This window comes from Podarcis pityusensis (assembly GCF_964106645.2).
Source record: "Podarcis pityusensis genome assembly, chromosome: 7".
In the NCBI taxonomy this organism is placed as follows: Eukaryota; Metazoa; Chordata; class Lepidosauria; order Squamata; family Lacertidae; genus Podarcis; species Podarcis pityusensis.
In genome coordinates, this window is record NC_138031.1 from 14,710,631 (window position 1) to 14,727,506 (window position 16,876).

Sequence of the window (16,876 nt, forward strand, 5' to 3'; positions counted from 1 at the left end):
GCCAAAATGTTCGACTCGCAAGGCGTTTGACGTCTGAGGTACAACTGTACTGGCAATAGATGGGCAAGTCCAAAAACCCAAGATATTTTTCTCTTCAAATGTTCAGTTCTTCCCTTTCACAGGGGCACCTGCCTGTCAAAATGACACAAGGATGTCATTGCCCACATAGTTAGAAATCAAACCACATGGGCTAAGGAACAGTGATTTGCAAGTGTCACTCAACAATGGTGCCTGCATCTCCTCCCCTTTCAGTCAAATAGCCACCCGACCTTTGCAAAGCAGACCTCACTACTTCCAAAGGGCAGGCTGTTCCACGGTCAAACTGTTCTTGCCAGTAGGAAGCGCCACCTAAATGTTTAGCCAAAATCTGCTTTCCCTGCAATTTCCACCCACTGCTTCTAGTCCAGAGCCACAGATAAATACAGTGGTACCTCGTGTTACGTACCGTCCTCCTTGCGAACGCTTCGGGTTACGAGCTCCGCTAACCCGGAAGTAGATGCTCCCAGTTGCGAACTTTGCCCCGGGACGCGAGCGGAAGTCACACGCTGGCGGCAGGAGGCGCCATTAGCAAAAGCGCGTCTCATGTTAAGAACAGTTTCGGCTTAAGAACGGAGCTCCGGAATGAATTACTGTATTTTTCCATCTATAAGACGCACCCCCCCCCCCCGTATAAGACGCCCCCTATTTTGGGGGACTTCAGTTTAAGAAAATGGGGGGAGATGGCCTCCGTGATAAGACGCCCCCACATTTTAAAGGGAAAAAACCTAGTCTTATACACGGAAAAATACAGTAAGTTCGTAACCGGAGGTACCACTGTATAGGACCGCAGCATCTTCTAATGCAACTGATCTCCAACCAAGATGGTCCAAGTTCTGCTTTACAAGATTGGGCTACATTGTCCTCTTGAAGGGCAGTCCAGTTTCCCATCCCGCCCCCCGAGTTGCCAGTCATCTTTCCATCGGATCTGCGAAACAGGCCGCCCAACTAATTCCCCGCTGCCACCCGTTCAATACCTCTCTCTCAGGTACTCAATCTCATCCTGTCGGATTCGCTCACGCTCCTGAGCCTGGTAATCCACAATGAACTTGGGGTACTTGTTAAAGACGGGGTACTGGCCCTTGGTCAGCGGCACAAAGTCCTCCAGCATGCGGCGCGGGTGGATGTCGGCCGGGGTGCATTCCATGAGGTGGTAGGCCTCTTTCAGCACGGCGCCGACGTCGAGATTGTTCCGATGGTGGAAGAAATACTGCAACGAAGGTGGCCTTTGGTTTAGGACAGAAATAAATTCAGGGAGAATCCTATTCAGAGCTGGCTCAACTTTCCTGAGATTATGGCAACTGGACCTCAGTCCTCCAGGCGCTGCTGAACTACAACTCCCACCATCCCCAACTGTCAACGAGGCTGATGGGAGGTGGAGTCCAACAACATCTGGAGGGCCAAAGGTCTCCCTGCCTTGAACCTGACAGAACCTGCACCAAAGGCATTAAGAAATTATACAATTTTGTTGCCCCCCCGTGCGTGCTAGAATTGATGGTTTGATGATTTATTTTGTTTCTGCGTTCCAAAATCTTACAAATTTCAATTACGCTGCAGTCAAAATACCAATCCCTTATATCGCAACTGCCATTTCAACGACTTCCATTCGTATTGACACATTAAAGGATTTCTACGCCTACAGATGAAGCATTCAAACTCTCTCTTTCCTGTGTGTGACAATTATTCTGTCCGTAGTGTTTCTTCCTGTCCTTGTAATATATCTATCTTTTGTCAGTTGTTGCTGTTCTCCAGCATGCCTTGGGTGGCGTTTGTGTCCCATTGTTGTTTCAGAAGTTCTCCAATACTCCGTCCCTGGTTCATTGTTTTGCAGCTGCAAAAGTCACACTGTCCCAATAAATTTCCTGTTTTCCCTCACAAAGGCCCTGTCCCATGCCTTTAAGAGATGCATGAGGGTGCAAATCAACAGAAGAGGGGGGGAAACTGCTCTCCCTCTCAAAAGAGTCACCATGTGGGGTCCTGTCCTTCTCATTTACATTTATTTAGCAGATTTCAATCCTTCCTCCAGGGCTACCACCTTCTGTCAATGACGCGAATAACAGGGTAAGAGGTGAAACCTCTTCTGCTCGGGATTTGCTGTCAGTTGGGACCCCCTTCATGCCAAGGGGCACTGACTTTCACCTAGAGCAGTGATCTTCAGCCCTCGGTACTCAGATATTGTTAGACTACAACTCCCATTATCCCTGACCACTGGACTAAGCTGGCTGGGGATGATGGGAGTTTTAGCCCTACAACATCTGGGGACCCAAGGCTGAAGAATGCCGGTTGAGAGCAAGGGTGGTTAACCTGGGTCTCTCCAGATTAGGGATGGGTAGACAAATTAGGATCTGGTCTGTCCCAGTTCTGCCTGGTGAGGGGACCGAGCCTGTTCCACTCCAATGCTGAGCAGATTCTGAAAGGAAAATCCTTAAGAAATCTGCACAGAAACATAAAGGCAATGAAGAAAGAACAAATAGGGCTTATATAATGGTCTGAGGGCTGCAGAGCTATTTCTTGCCTTTTAAGAGGTAAAGGACCCCAGCCAGTTAAGTCCAGTCGCAAACGACTCTGGGGTTGCGGTGCTCATCTCGCTTTACTGGCCGAGGGAGCCGACATTTGTCCGCAGACAGTTTTTCCAGGTCATGTGGCCAGCATGACTAAGCCGCTTCTGGTGAAACCAGAGCAGTGCACAGAAACACCGTTTATCTTCCCGCTGGAGTGGTACCTATTTATCTATTTGTACTTTGACGTGCTTTCGAACTGCTAGGTGGGCAGGAGCTGGGACAGAGCAACGGGAGCTCACCCCGTTGTGGGGATTCGAACCGCTGACCTTCCGACCGGCAAGCCCTAGGCTCAGTGGTTTAGACCACAGCGCCACCCGTGTCCCTTCTTGCCTTTTAGGAGGTTATAAAAACAGTTTATCTGCCTATCTACAGTCTGGGAGTGGCTGGGCGACCTCATTTTTGAAAAATGTGCGAAATACCTTTTATCAGAACAGAGGCAGTGCTGCAGCCGTCAACCTACCTTGTAAAGACTCTGGCAAGACTGCAGATTGTGAAGTGGATCCGCGATCTGATATAGGTTGTGATCCACCCAGATTGAGTCAGGCGAGTATGCTTTTGAGTACCAATTTGGTGGATTCCTCCCACATTCCCTACTCCAGATGTTGCTCCACTATGCCTCCAATCAGCTCCAACCAGCATGGCCATTGGCTAGAGATTATAGTAACTGTAGTTCAACAACATCTTGAGGGTCACAGGTTAGTCACCCTGATATAGAGCTTAGTTATCTACTAGTGTGGACTGGGTCGTGCAGTAAGATCTAGGCTCCCAAGCGAACAGAGTTAGGCCCCATGAACAGACACGCAGACCCAGCAGCAAGATGCTCACCTCAAAGTCTTCCTTCTGATTGCAGTGAAGCAAAGGAGCTCTGGAAGAGATGATGTAACCAGCAACCACCATCAGAAAGTAGGAAGGGTGGTTGGAGAAGATGTTATCGAACATTTTCAGCCATTCCTCCCTTGTCAGAACCTCCGAGAACATGGTTTCCAGAAGAGGCCAGGCGTAAACCTGGTGTCAGGTGGCAAAGACAATTAATGGTCACCTAAGCACAACACATTGAACAATCTCATGCTAATATTGTTCCATGCGAAGGTTGAATATGTATTTATTTTTAACCTGTGATGTTATATTGTAGCTCATGAAATGCTGAAGCAGCTCTTTGTCATGGTGTGCTAATATGTTTTCCACCATGCCGAGGATGTTGATTGGAGGGTTGGGGAAAAACTCGAACCAGTGCTGACACCAATTAACTAAAAAGAAAAGGAACAGAAACAGCTCATTGCCCTAACAGCAGCACACAAATGCAAATTCATCTGCAGTTTTGGTCCCACGAATGACTAACTCATGTTTGAAAAGTTGGTGGATGCAACAAGGGGGCAGTGATATTGAATCCCAAATGTGCCTCCCATTTGACATTTTTCAATGACAGCATTACATGCTGTGACATTTTGATGCAGCTCCTGCTAGCATGTGAATAGACGTCATTCAATCTTATTGGGAAAAGCTACATGCTGTGATTGGGGACACTTCTGAGCAGTGCAAAACCTCTCCCACCCCTTCCTAATATTCGGTAGCCCAAACCTTATTGACAGAGGGGCTCTTGGGGGTTGAATGTGCCTGTGTTCGGGGCACACAGAGGTATGCTGCACATCCCACACAAGTCCTCAGCATGCCAGCCATCACAACAAGGGGCATTTTGCTAGCTGGTAAACAATTTCCCCCCTTTTTTTTTTTTTTTTTAAAGCAATTTATTGGGTTTTACAATAAAAGTAGACATAATAAACAATATAACATTTGTCTTAACATAGTTTCACATTTTCTTTGGACTTCCTCACATCTCCCGCTCCCACTTTCATCGTTGTAACATTTTGTCAGCAATTTATCATCTTATTTAAATTCTTATATCCCTTCTATATTTCATAATCTTATAATTCTCGAAAGGAGCTAATTTTTCACAGTCTTACTTATTTTCTTAAAAACTTCTAAATTTGGTGGTGCTCAGTTATTTTAGTCTAGCATCTTATTTAGCATTCACTCAAATTACAATGCTTTTGTAAATAGTTCTTAAATTTCTTCCAATCCTCCTCAATCCTCTCTTCTCCCAGGTCACGAATTCTGCCGGTCATTTCAGCCAGTTCCATGTAGTCTATCAGTTGCATCTGCCATTCTTCCAGTGTGGGTAGATCTTGAGTTTTCCAGTGTTTTGCGAGAAGTATCCTTGCTGCTGTTGTTGCATACATAAAAAATGTCTGGTCCTTCTTTGCCACCCCTTGGCCGACAATACCCAAAAGGAAAGCCTCTGGTTTCTTAGTGAAGGTATATTTAAATACCTTTTTCAATTCATTATAAATCATTTCCCAGAACGCCTTCACTTTAGGGCAAGTCCACCAGAGGTGGAAGAACGTTCCCTCACACTCTTTACATTTCCAACACTTATTATCAGACAGGTGGTAAATTTTGGCAAGTTTGACTGGGGTCATATACCATCTATAAATCATTTTCATTACATTTTCTTTCAGAGCGTTACATGCAGTAAATTTCAATCCATTACTCCACAACCTCTCCCAGTCCTCAAACATGATATTATGCCCAATGTCCTGTGCCCACCTTATCATAGCCGATTTAACCGTTTCATCTTGTGTATTCCATTTCAACAGCAAGTTATACATCCTTGAAAGTACCTTAATCTTTGGTTCTAACAATTCTGTTTCTAATTTCGATTTCTCCACCTGGAACCCTAGTTTCTTATCATTTTTAAAAACTTCTTTAATCTGAGCGTAATGTAACCAATCTCGCACTTTGTCTTTCATTTTCTCCAAACTCTGCAATTTCCAATTGTCTCCATCCTTTTCTAGTATTTCCCAATATTTTGGCCATTTAGCCTCCATATTGGGTCTTTTTCGGGCCTTAGCTTCCAGAGGTGAAAGCCACCTTGGTGTTTTATTTTCCAGCAAGTCTTTATATTTTGTCCAGACATTAAACAGTGATTTTCTGACAATATGGTTCTTAAAGGCCTTATTTGCTTTAACCTTGTCATACCATAAATATGCATGCCATCCAAAAGCGTTGTTAAACCCTTCCAAATCTAACACATCAGTGTCTTCAAGAAGTAGCCAGTCTTTTAGCCAGCAGAACGCTGCGGCTTCATAATACAACTTTAAGTCTGGCAGGGCAAAGCCCCCTCTTTGTTTTGCATCGGTTAATATCTTAAACTTAATTCTGGGCTTTTTGCCCTGCCAGACAAACTTAGAAATGTCTCTCTGCCACTTCTGAAAGCACTCCGTTTTGTCCAAAACCTGAAGTGTTTGAAATAAAAACAACATCCTTGGCAATACATTCATCTTAATAGCAGCAATTCGGCCTAACAAAGAAAGTTTCAATTTTGACCAACTATCTAAGTCTCTCTTAATTTCTGTCCAGCATTTTTCATAATTGTCCTTAAATAGACTTAGATTTTTTACTGTTATGTTTACCCCTAGGTATTTTACTTTTTTAACCACATTAAGTTCCGTCTCATTCTGAAACCGTTCTGACTCTGTATCAGTCAAATTTTTCCCCAAAACCTTAGTTTTCTGTTTATTTAGTTTAAATCCAGCCACCCGACCAAAGTCATTAATCAGTTGTAATACTCTTTTCGTACTGGGCTCTGGCTTCTGCAAGGTCAAAACCAGGTCATCTGCGAAAGCTTTTAATTTATATTGTTTCTGACCGACCTGAATTCCTTCCACCAACCGATCCCCTCTAATCATGTTCAATAGCACTTCCAGAACCGAAATGAATAACAAAGGGGAGATAGGGCAACCTTGTCGTGTCCCTTTTTCAATTTTGAACTCTTCTGTAACCACATTATTAACTATCAATTTAGCTTTCTGTTCTGAATATATCGCCTCAATGCCATTCTCAAAACCCCGTCCCACTCCCATCTCTTTTAAATTTCCCATCATAAATTTCCAGGAGATATTGTCAAAGGCCTTCTCCGCGTCTATAAAGATTAAAACTGCTTTTGTATTTATATCTGTTTGCAAAAGTTCCAAAATGTCAATAATGTTCCTTGTATTAGCAAACAGATGTCTACCTGGGAGAAAGCCGGCCTGGTCCTTATGAATTACTTCATTTAAAACTTTTTAAAATCTATTTGCCAAAATGTCTGCAAATATTTTGTAATCCACATTTAAAAGAGAGATGGGACGGTAGTTCTTAAGTTGTGTCTTTTCAGCTTCCGACTTTGGTATTAATGTGATAAACGCTTCCTTCCACGACTCCGGTGCCCTCTTCCCCTCCATAATTTCATTGCTGACCTCCATCAAGGGTTGTATCAAATAGTCTTTTAATGTCTTATAGTACTTGGAGGTCAGCCCATCTGGTCCTGGAGATTTGCCGAGTTGCATGTTCTGGATGGCTTGTTCAATCTCCTGTCGTGTTATTTTAGAATTCAGGATTGTCCTATTTTCTTGTGACAATTTAGATAGTCCGTTTTTTGCCAAAAATTGTTTAATCTCAACATCGTCTTGCGGCCCTTGGGTGTATAATTTTTTGAAATATCTCTGGAAACACTTTCTGATGTCCACTGGATTCTGAATGTTTTTTCCATCAACCCTATAAGTTTGTAACAGTATTTAATCTTTGTCTTCTCTTCAACTGCCAAGCTAGCAGTTTTCCACATTTATTCGCCGACTCAAACGTTTTTTGTTTCATTAATTTAACCTTCCATTCAATTTCCTGATTTATCAATTTAGAATATTGTGTTTGATAAAGTTTAATTTCTCTCAGAGTTGGCTGTGACTTCGGATTCACTCTTAATTTCTTCTCTAATTCTTTTATTTTATCCAAGATCTTATCTTTTTTCTCATTTTGTGTTCTTTTCTTTACTGCATTCTGTTGTATCAAGAATCCCCTCATTACAGCTTTACTTGCGTCCCAGATTATTCTTTTTTCCACCATATTATTCATATTTATCTCAAAGTAGTCCTTCAAAACTTTTTGGGCCTTCTTGGTAATTTCCTGATCTCTGAACAAATTGTCATTCATCTTCCATCTAAAGGATCCAGTTGGTAATAGTGTCATATCCATCTTTACTGCATTATGGTCGGAACAGGTCTTTGGGCAGATTTCCACTTTTCTGACCTTAGGTGCCAGGCCTCTAGAAATCCATATTTGGTCGATTCTTGTCCAGGTCAGTTGGGCTTCAGAAAAGAATGTTCCCTCTCTTCCTAGTGGGTTCTTTGTCCTCCAAATGTCAATCAAATCCATATTGTCAGTCATTTCGAAAAAGGTTTTAGGTAGTCTGCCGTCTTTTGTAACATTTTGACTTTGTGACTTGTCCATGTTAGTTGATACGACCCCATTCATATCTCCCATCATTATGATGTTGTTGTAATCCAGATAGTCCAGCATTGTCTCCTGCAGCTTCTTGTAAAATTCCGATTTCCCTTCATTAGGTGCATAGATTCCTAATATCAACAGTTTCTCTCCTTGATATTGTATCTCAATAGCCAAGATTCTTCCATGTTCATCTTTAAATAGGAATTTAGGTGACAGGCTCTCTTTTGCATATATCACCACACCTCTCTTCTTAACTTTGTCCGACGATACAAATTCCTGGCCCAATCTTTTATTTATTAACACTTTTCTGTGGAGCCTCGTCACATGTGTTTCTTGTAAACAGATAATGTCCAATTGTTCTTTTTTTAATATGTGAAATATTTTCTTCCTTTTTTCCGGAATGTTACAACCATTAATATTCCAACTCAGCAGTTGCAGAGACATCCTGGATCAATCTGGTTATTTCTCCAGGGGTGGTATCTTCTCTGAGTCTTCAGGTTCCCCAGGTGCTGGTGTTGATGCTGGCGTTGCCCCAGGCCCAGAAGGTAGTTCAATTCCTTTTTGAAGATCCTCTCCGTATGCAACCAAAAATTTGTCTCTCTCTTCCAATGTTCTAACTTTGACCTTTCTCCCTCTAAAGGTAAAAGATATTCCTTGGGGAAATTCCCACCTGAATGGAATTGCGTTGCTCCTTAGTAGTTTAGCAAGTTCAGAATAGGCGGCTCTAAGATCCAGCAGTTGTCTTGGGATATCTTTATAAATTTCAATTCTTCTATCCAAAACCTCCAGTGACTTTCCGTAGTGTAGGCCCAAAATCTTATCCCTTTCCTCCTTTGATCTCAATGTTATCAAACAGTCTCTGGGCCTCTCCTTCTTTATGAATCTTCCAAGTCTGAAAGCTGACACAATTTTAAAGTCCTTTTCTTCCAAATTCCAGAACTTGGAGAATTCTTTGGTCAAAAACTCAGTTAGATTTCCTTCTTCTGCCTCTTGTAATGATCTAATCCTCAAATTATTCTCACGATTTCGCAGTTCTATCATAGAAAGATAAATCTGATGTTCCCTGTGATGGGACGATGAGCTGCTTGTGTGTAAAATCCTAGTCCCTCAGAGTTTGGTCAAGTTTGCAAACCTCTGTCTGTAACGGAGCCCCTTAAACATGGCTCCGTCAGTCGCTGGCAGATTCCGACAGTGGTTGCTTTCGGAATCGCTTCCAACATAAAAGCTCCTTAACGGAAACACGTCTTCTGGACTCTCTGCGTGACAGTTTCCGGCGAGGAGTGGGTGTCCCTACAGGAGGTCCTGAAACCTCCCCACTGTTTTCGCTGGAAGTGTCTCTGAGCCATCCCTCCAGCTCCCTTTCCCTCAGCCCAGCTCCTCTCCCCCTACTGGTTCCCTCTTCAGCTGCTGAGTCTCTCCCAACCTGTGTGAGCCCTTTCACTTCCCTTCCTTCCGATGGCAGTTCCCTGACATCCACCTCCCCTCCAGGGCCCCCTTCATCCCCTCTCGCCCCCTCCTCTACGGGCGGTGAGGAGGCAAAACCCCGGAATGAACTTCCTTCATCTTCCGATGTCCCGAACACTTCTCTCCACCTGTTGCGGTTCCTGGTCTCGAAGTACTCCTCCTCCTCAGAGTCCATCTCCCCTTCCCCTTCCGATTCCGAGAATCCTTCCAACTCCTCCTCCTCATCGGTGGTCCCAAAGTATTCCCTCCGGAACCTCTCCACAGGCTGAGGTTTCCTTGGGAACCTTTGATGGAACGTTTCTATCAATACCTCGTCATTGATATCTTCTGCCATTACCCAAGTGTTTTCTGACTCCGGTTCTCCTTCCCACGCTACCAAATACTCCACCTGATCCCCCTTCCATCTGGCGTCGAGGATTTCTGCCACATGGCTGCTGCATTCCCTTTCTTCTATGACCGGTCCCCGAGTGGCCATCCCTTCTCGTCCCCCCTCATACGGTGACAGTAACGACCTGTGAAATACTGGGTGCAGTTTCATGTGGTTGGGTAACCGGAGCCTGAAAGCCACTGGGTTGACCTGTTGAATGACCTCAAAGGGACCCAATCTCCTGGGTCTTAATTTCTTACAACCTCCTTTGAACGGCAACCCTTGGGTTGACAGCCACACCCTATCTCCCACCCTTATGGTTTCACCTTCCCTTCGGTTCTTGTCTGCCTGCCTCTTGTATTCTTCCTTCGCCCTTTCTAAGTTGAGTTGGAGCTGACGATGGATTGCTTCCATTTCTTCTACAAAATGCTCGGCTGCCGGGACACCCCATCTCTCCCCTTCTCCCCCTGGGAAAGCCCTGGGATGACACCCATAATTAGCCAAGAAGGGGCTCATCCCTGTGGACACATTCTCGGCATTGTTGTAGGCAAATTCCGCCAGCGCCAACTTTTCTACCCAGTCATTCTCTCTGTCATTGACATAACACCTCAGGTATTGCTGGAGGACCCCGTTTGCTCTTTCCGCCTGCCCGTTGGTTTCAGGGTGCCGGGCAGTCGAAAAGTTGACCTCCACCTGCAGTAAGCTCATGAGCTTCCTCCAGAACCTGGAAGTAAATTGTTTTCCTCGGTCTGAGACCACCCTCAATGGCACTCCGTGCAACCTAAAAATGTGTTCTACAAATAACTTCGCTGTCTCTTCCGCCGTGACTGCATGCGAGCAGGCTACAAAGTGGCACATCTTTGTTAGTAGGTCTACCACCACCATGATGGCTGTTTTCCCCTTGGACTTCGGCAGATCAGTCATAAAATCTATCGACACTGCCTCCCAAGGTCGTTCTGGGGTTGGTAAGGGTTCTAATAGCCCCGCCGGTGCCCGCCTCTCCCCTTTGGCTCGCTGGCATTGCTCACACCCTCTTACATACTCCCGTACATCTTCCCTCACCTTAGGCCACCAAAATTCCCTGGTGACCAACCACATGGTTTTGTGTTGTCCAAAATGCCCCGCCGTGGGGCTGTCGTGCAACTGCTTGAGTACCCTCCCCCTTAAGTCTCCTTCAGGGATATACAGTGCCCCTTTGTAATACAAAGCTCCATTTCTTTCCTCGAAACCCCCTGGTTCCTCTCCCTCACCCCTAAGACCTCTGAGCTTATTCTGGGCGTATTCATCATTCTCTGTTTCCTCTACCAGTTCTCTTTGTCCCACCAATGCCGCCCCACACACCCAGTGGTCCTCTGGAATGACATGTCTCTCTTCGGGTGCTCCCTCCTCCTCCAAATATTCAGGTTTGCGTGAGAGAGCGTCCGCCCTAATGTTCTCTGGGCCTGGCACGTAACAAATCTCAAAGTTAAATTTGGAGAACTCCTGGGCCCATCTCACTTGCCGTTGGTTGAGCACTCGTGCCGTCCTCCAATACTCTAGGTTCTTGTGGTCAGTGCACACTTGCACCTTATGTTGTGCGCCAATTAGCAGGTGCCTCCATCTCCGGAACGCCTCATGAATGGCTAGTAGTTCTCGGTCATACACCGTGTAGTTCCTCTCGGATTTGTTCAGCTTTCGGGAAAAAAAGGCACACGGTCTCCACTCTGACTCCTCCTTCCCTGGCTGCAGAAGCACCGCCCCAATCGCTCTGTCTGATGCGTCAGTTTCCACTCTCATCGGTTTTTGTAAATCCACATGCAGGAGTTGTTGTTCCGAGGCGAAGGCCCTTTTTAGTTCCTCAAATGCTCGCTCCGCCTCCTCAGTCCAAACGAACTTCTTCTTACTGCTGAGACAGTCCGTAATGGGCGCCGTCAGGTGGGCAAAGTTTCGGATGAACTTACGATAGAAGTTCCCAAATCCTAGGAACCTCTGCACATCCTTCCTTGTTTTGGGTGTTTTCCATTCCAGCACCGCCTGGACCTTGCCGGGATCCATGGCCAATCCCTTGTCTGACAGGCGATACCCCAGGAATTCCACCTCCTTGGTATGAAACTGACACTTCTCCAGTTTCACCCACAGCTGGTTGGCTTGCAGCCTGCTCAACACTTCTCTGACGTCTCTCACATGCTGCTCCTCATTCTCAGAATACACCAACACGTCGTCTAAGAAGGCCACACAATTCTTGTAAAGCAAAGGCCCCAGGACGTGGTTCATAAACGATTGAAAGCACGCGGAGCCTCCTTGTAGGCCGAAGGGCATAACTAAATATTCAAATGCCCCCAAAGGGGTGAACATGGTGGTTTTCCATTCATCCCCCTTCCTTATTCGTATCAGGTTGTACGCCCCCCTTAGGTCCAGTTTAGTAAAAATCTTTCCCTTCCTGACCCTTGTCAAAATGTCGTCAATCCTGGGCATAGGGAAAGCCACTGGTTCTGACACTGCATTTAAGGCCCTGAAGTCACACACAAGCCTCGGCTTGTTCGTGTTTTTTTTATCCACAAAAAACACTGGGCTGCCCCCCACCGCCCTGGACTCTCTGATGAACCCTCTCTTCAGGTTCTTGTCAATGAACTCTCTTAGCTCCTGCATCTCTCTGTCTGACATGGCGTACAGCTTGCCTACAGGGAGCTGTGCCCCAGGGAGTAAATTGATTTGACAGTCAAAGGGTCTATGCGGGGGTAATTGGTCAGCTTCCCTTTCGCTGAAGACGTCGCGGAGATCTGCGTATTGTCGTGGTACCTTCACGTTCTCCGTTACTTCAGTCCCTGCTAGGGTGGCTTGGGCCCCTGCCAAACCCTTTCCCTCTTTGCAGTGTTCTAAGCAATGTGCTGAACCTAAAGAAACCACTCTCTGATGCCAGCCCACCAGCGGATCATGTAACGCTAGCCAGCTCATCCCCAATATAATGGGAGCTCCTCCCAAGGTGGCCACATTAAACGCTATCAGTTCGGTGTGCCTTGCCACCTTCATTATCATTGGGACGGTCTGCAAGCTGACTTCTCCTCCCAACAGCTCCCTGCCATCGATCGTGGTCACCTGCAGGGGGTTGCTTAAAGGGATCGTCTGTATCTGGTGTTCAGCTGCAAACTCTTTGCTCATGAAATTGCAGGAGCTGCCTGAGTCCAACAGCGCCTTTATCTTTAGAGGGTGTCCGTTTGGCAGCTCTAGCGCCACTTCTATCACTAGGGCGGGTTTAGGAGGTTCTGGCGTGGGCACTTTCACTGCTCTTTGGCCTGACTGCTGTGCCCCGACGGTGGCAGCCAGGCGTTGGCTTTTACTTGCTTCGGTATTTCTTCCTCTCTTCCCTCCACAGCTCCTACCATCCCTTGCCATTCCTTCCTCTGGGGGCAGACTCTGGCAAAGTGACCTGGCTGTTGGCAGAGATAGCATTTCCGGGCGCCTTTTCCCTCCTTCTTTCCCCCCTCACTGGGCTTTGAAACTGCGCGCGCGCGCGCTGTTCCGATTTCCATCGGCTCTGCCGGCGGGAAAGTTGGCTCTGGAATGTCTGGAATGCGGAACTCCTTCCAACGTTCCCCCTTCCCTTCCCGCCTCTCCAATGCTCTCGCCTCCTGGCGCGCTCCTATGGTCAGCGCTGATTTGGTCAGCTGGTCCATAGACTCCGCCCTGGGCGCCCGGGAAAGTTCGTCTTTCACAGCCGAAGAAAGCCCTTCTTCAAAAAGCATTTGAATGGGTTCCGCCGATAGATCCCACCCCAATTTATGGATCAACATGGTGAATTCAGTCCAGTACTCACGGACAGATCGGCTCCCCTGTTTGCAAGCCATTAACTGTCTGCGGACCACTCCCTGTTCAATATCGCTGGAAAACATCAGATCCATGGCGCGAAAGAACTTCATCGTGTCCTTTAGGACGTCACTATTCGCTGCCATCAGGGGTCTAACCCAGTCTCTCGCCCCCTTTTCAAGATGCCCAATCACGAAAGCCACTCTTGATTCCTCGTCAGGGAATTCATCAAACTGCAGATTGAGGGCATATTGCATCTCTGTCCGAAAGCCATGATAGTCTTTGGGCTCCCCCCCAAACTTCTGCACCAATCCTGGTACCTTTCTGACGAGCTGGGTGTCTTTCCCCTTTTTGTCTGCATCCTGAGCCCTCCTCTCCTCAAGCCTCGCCGTCTGCAGCGCTAGCTGGACCTCCAACACCCGGTACCTTTCTTCCAGGCTTGGACCCGCTCCAGCTCCTGCTTCTCCGGTTCCGGCTGGGTTGCTCATGATGCCTTCTCCTGCACAAGCTGCTCACGAAGACTGTCGGAATGCTGTGATGGGACGATGAGCTGCTTGTGTGTAAAATCCTAGTCCCTCAGAGTTTGGTCAAGTTTGCAAACCTCTGTCTGTAACGGAGCCCCTTAAACATGGCTCCGTCAGTCGCTGGCAGATTCCGACAGTGGTTGCTTTCGGAATCGCTTCCAACATAAAAGCTCCTTAACGGAAACACGTCTTCTGGACTCTCTGCGTGACAGTTTCCGGCGAGGAGTGGGTGTCCCTACAGGAGGTCCTGAAACCTCCCCACTGTTTTCGCTGGAAGTGTCTCTGAGCCATCCCTCCAGCTCCCTTTCCCTCAGCCCAGCTCCTCTCCCCCTACTGGTTCCCTCTTCAGCTGCTGAGTCTCTCCCAACCTGTGTGAGCCCTTTCACTTCCCTTCCTTCCGATGGCAGTTCCCTGACATTCCCCAACTTGTTTAGTGAGTGGTCTTACCTCTTGCTCTAAATTTTCCAATTTTTGTCTGGTGTCCTCAGCCAATTTCCGATTTTCTGCTGAGGCCTCCGTTAACTGTCCAATTGCTTGTGTATTCTGTACCACTTGTATGGTTAGTTTATTTAGACATTCTGTATTTTTGTCAATCTTTGCTGATTGCACATCTACTTTCTTGTCCAAAGCTTCCAATTTTTCAAAAATTTTGTCTAGAACAGAAACAGATACTCCTGAGGCCATATCTTCCAATTGTAACTGCTCTGCTTCACCCTCTCCCTCTTTTGCCTGTGACAAGGCAACTTCTTCAACTTCTACTTCTGAGGGCAAAGTAGGTACAGATGATCTACGTGTCTGCGAGGCTGAGGTTAGAGTTGTTAAAGTTGTTTGTCTAACTCTCCCTCTTTTTCTTGTGCCACTCATTCCAACGTTATCTGTCAGTCAAGGTCACACTGAGTTATTCCCATGGGAATGGAAAGGCCCAGAGCAAGCAAACAACAAGGGAATCGAAAGTAAATGTACATGTAAAGTCACTGTTTTAATCCAATCCTCTGGAGGGAGCTTAGAATGTCTTTCAGAGTCTAATTTAATGTCCAAGAACCTTCAGATACAAATGTTTAGCAGAGTTTATAAATGGTCACTTTGTTACAGACAGTGCTTATTTATCTCCAAAAAGAATGTTTCAAATTTAAAAGGTCTCAATACCCTCAGATTGTTGCAAGTTCCAATATACAGTATCCAAATCTGCAGTACTGACAGCTCAATCTCTTAATGCTCAGGCAGCTCCTGACTCTGGGTTTCACCTTCTAATTTGTAATCCAATAAAAGGAGGAAAGTCAAGTGCAAATAATAATCCCAAATCTTTAGCTTAAAGTCTTTACTTTAAATTGCAAGTTCAATAGATGCTTAGATCTGTAAAGTTTAGAATCTCTTTCTTTCAGCCTCCACTCCTCCAGCTGATTGCTTTTTTCAAGTTCAATGGCTGCGGAAGACGGACTTCCTGTTTCCACGTCTCTCCGCTTTCAGCCAAGTTCAAGCCAATTTGGATTTTTCCTTTAAAATCTCTAATTTCAAGTGATTCAGTCTTTTACTCACGAATAAGTTGCTTTTCATCCGGATCCGTAATTTGACAGGAAAAGGGATCAGCGCTCACCGGCAGCAGCAGCGCGGCTTCGCTCCACAGACTGTGAAGCAGCTCTCAGCGCCGCAACCCCCCTCCACGCTCCGGAGCCCCTTACGGGGTTCCTTTAGCGCTTGGAGGGTCGCTCAAGGCGCCCACCGAGCCTCAAGACCCCAGGCTCTTGCTGCCTGGGGTTTTCCGAAATGGGTCTCCGCTTCGCCGTAGCGGACGACCCGTTGTCTGCGGAGCCTCCTCTCCCGTTCAGAAGAGGACCGCCATTGCCGTTCGCGCCGCCCCCGGAAGTCAACAATTTCCCCCTTTAATGGACTCACACATTCTTTACTGTGGAAATCGAGTGGATGCTGGACTCCATAGCTGCGCCAGCAATTCACAGCTCTCTGCTATTTGCAAGCGGTCTCTTGGAAGGCAGTGCCTGTGCTTGGACAATCGTAGCTTGGCTTAATTGCAGTGTTTCCCAAACTTGTGTCTCCGTCTGTTTTTGGACTACAATACCCATCATTGCTGACCACTAGACCTGATGGTTATGGATGATGGGAGTTGTAGTCTAAAAACAGCTGGAGACTCAAGTCTGGGAAACCCTGGCTTAACGGAACCAACATATAATTATTCAAAGACAGCCCACAGTATAGGAAGTGTGTCATCATTCAAGAGCGCTCCTGCCTTACCTATTACAGTAGCAACCACTTCAAAGCAGATGAGCTGATTGTTCTGGAAGAGTTTGACAAAAGGGAAGGCCAACAGAGGGACGTAGGGCATCTCGCCAAAGATGGCAGACCAGTGAGCTAGAGCAGATAAGGTCCTGTGCATGGACAGAAGAAGCAAGTGCTCAGAAAAACGTTGGCCAAGAAGAATCTCATTTAGTGAAGAGTTAAAATCAGCCTTAACCAAGCTTGCGCCCTTCAGATGGTTGGAGTATAACTCCCATCAGCCCTAGTCAGTGTGGCTGAGCTAGCTGGGGCTCATCTTCCCTTCCTTCCCACCTGAAAACATGTCCATATTTACCTTTGTAGGACTCTCAAGAGTTTCCTGCTTTTAATAGGGTATTCATTCTGAAGGTGCACAAAAGCCGAATGGGTCCCTTTATCCAACAGGCTGCTAAAGGCCAAGTGGTTTTCTGGGAGATGAAGTAAGGACCGCCAAACAAACATCCTGTAACGACAAGGGAGATTTGCAGACACAGGCCAGTTTGTGCAGAAGCAGCAGAGCCACAATGCTAGCTTCCCAACAGGTGTGGTCACAG

General features: G+C 46.4%; 1 protein-coding gene across 1 annotated transcript in view; it reads right to left on the bottom strand.

Moving 5' to 3' along the window:
* TBC1D31 (TBC1 domain family member 31) overlaps positions 1-16,876 on the bottom strand; it is a 35,677-nt gene that overhangs the window by 10,766 nt on the left and 8,035 nt on the right. Inside the window, exons 10-14 of the mRNA XM_081012537.1 lie at positions 16,639-16,785; positions 16,302-16,435; positions 3,711-3,844; positions 3,423-3,602; positions 1,014-1,246 (exon numbers count right to left, since the gene is read on the bottom strand). Of these exons, the coding sequence (XP_080868663.1) occupies positions 1,014-1,246; positions 3,423-3,602; positions 3,711-3,844; positions 16,302-16,435; positions 16,639-16,785 (828 nt within the window). The remainder of the gene's footprint in view (positions 1-1,013; positions 1,247-3,422; positions 3,603-3,710; positions 3,845-16,301; positions 16,436-16,638; positions 16,786-16,876) is intronic.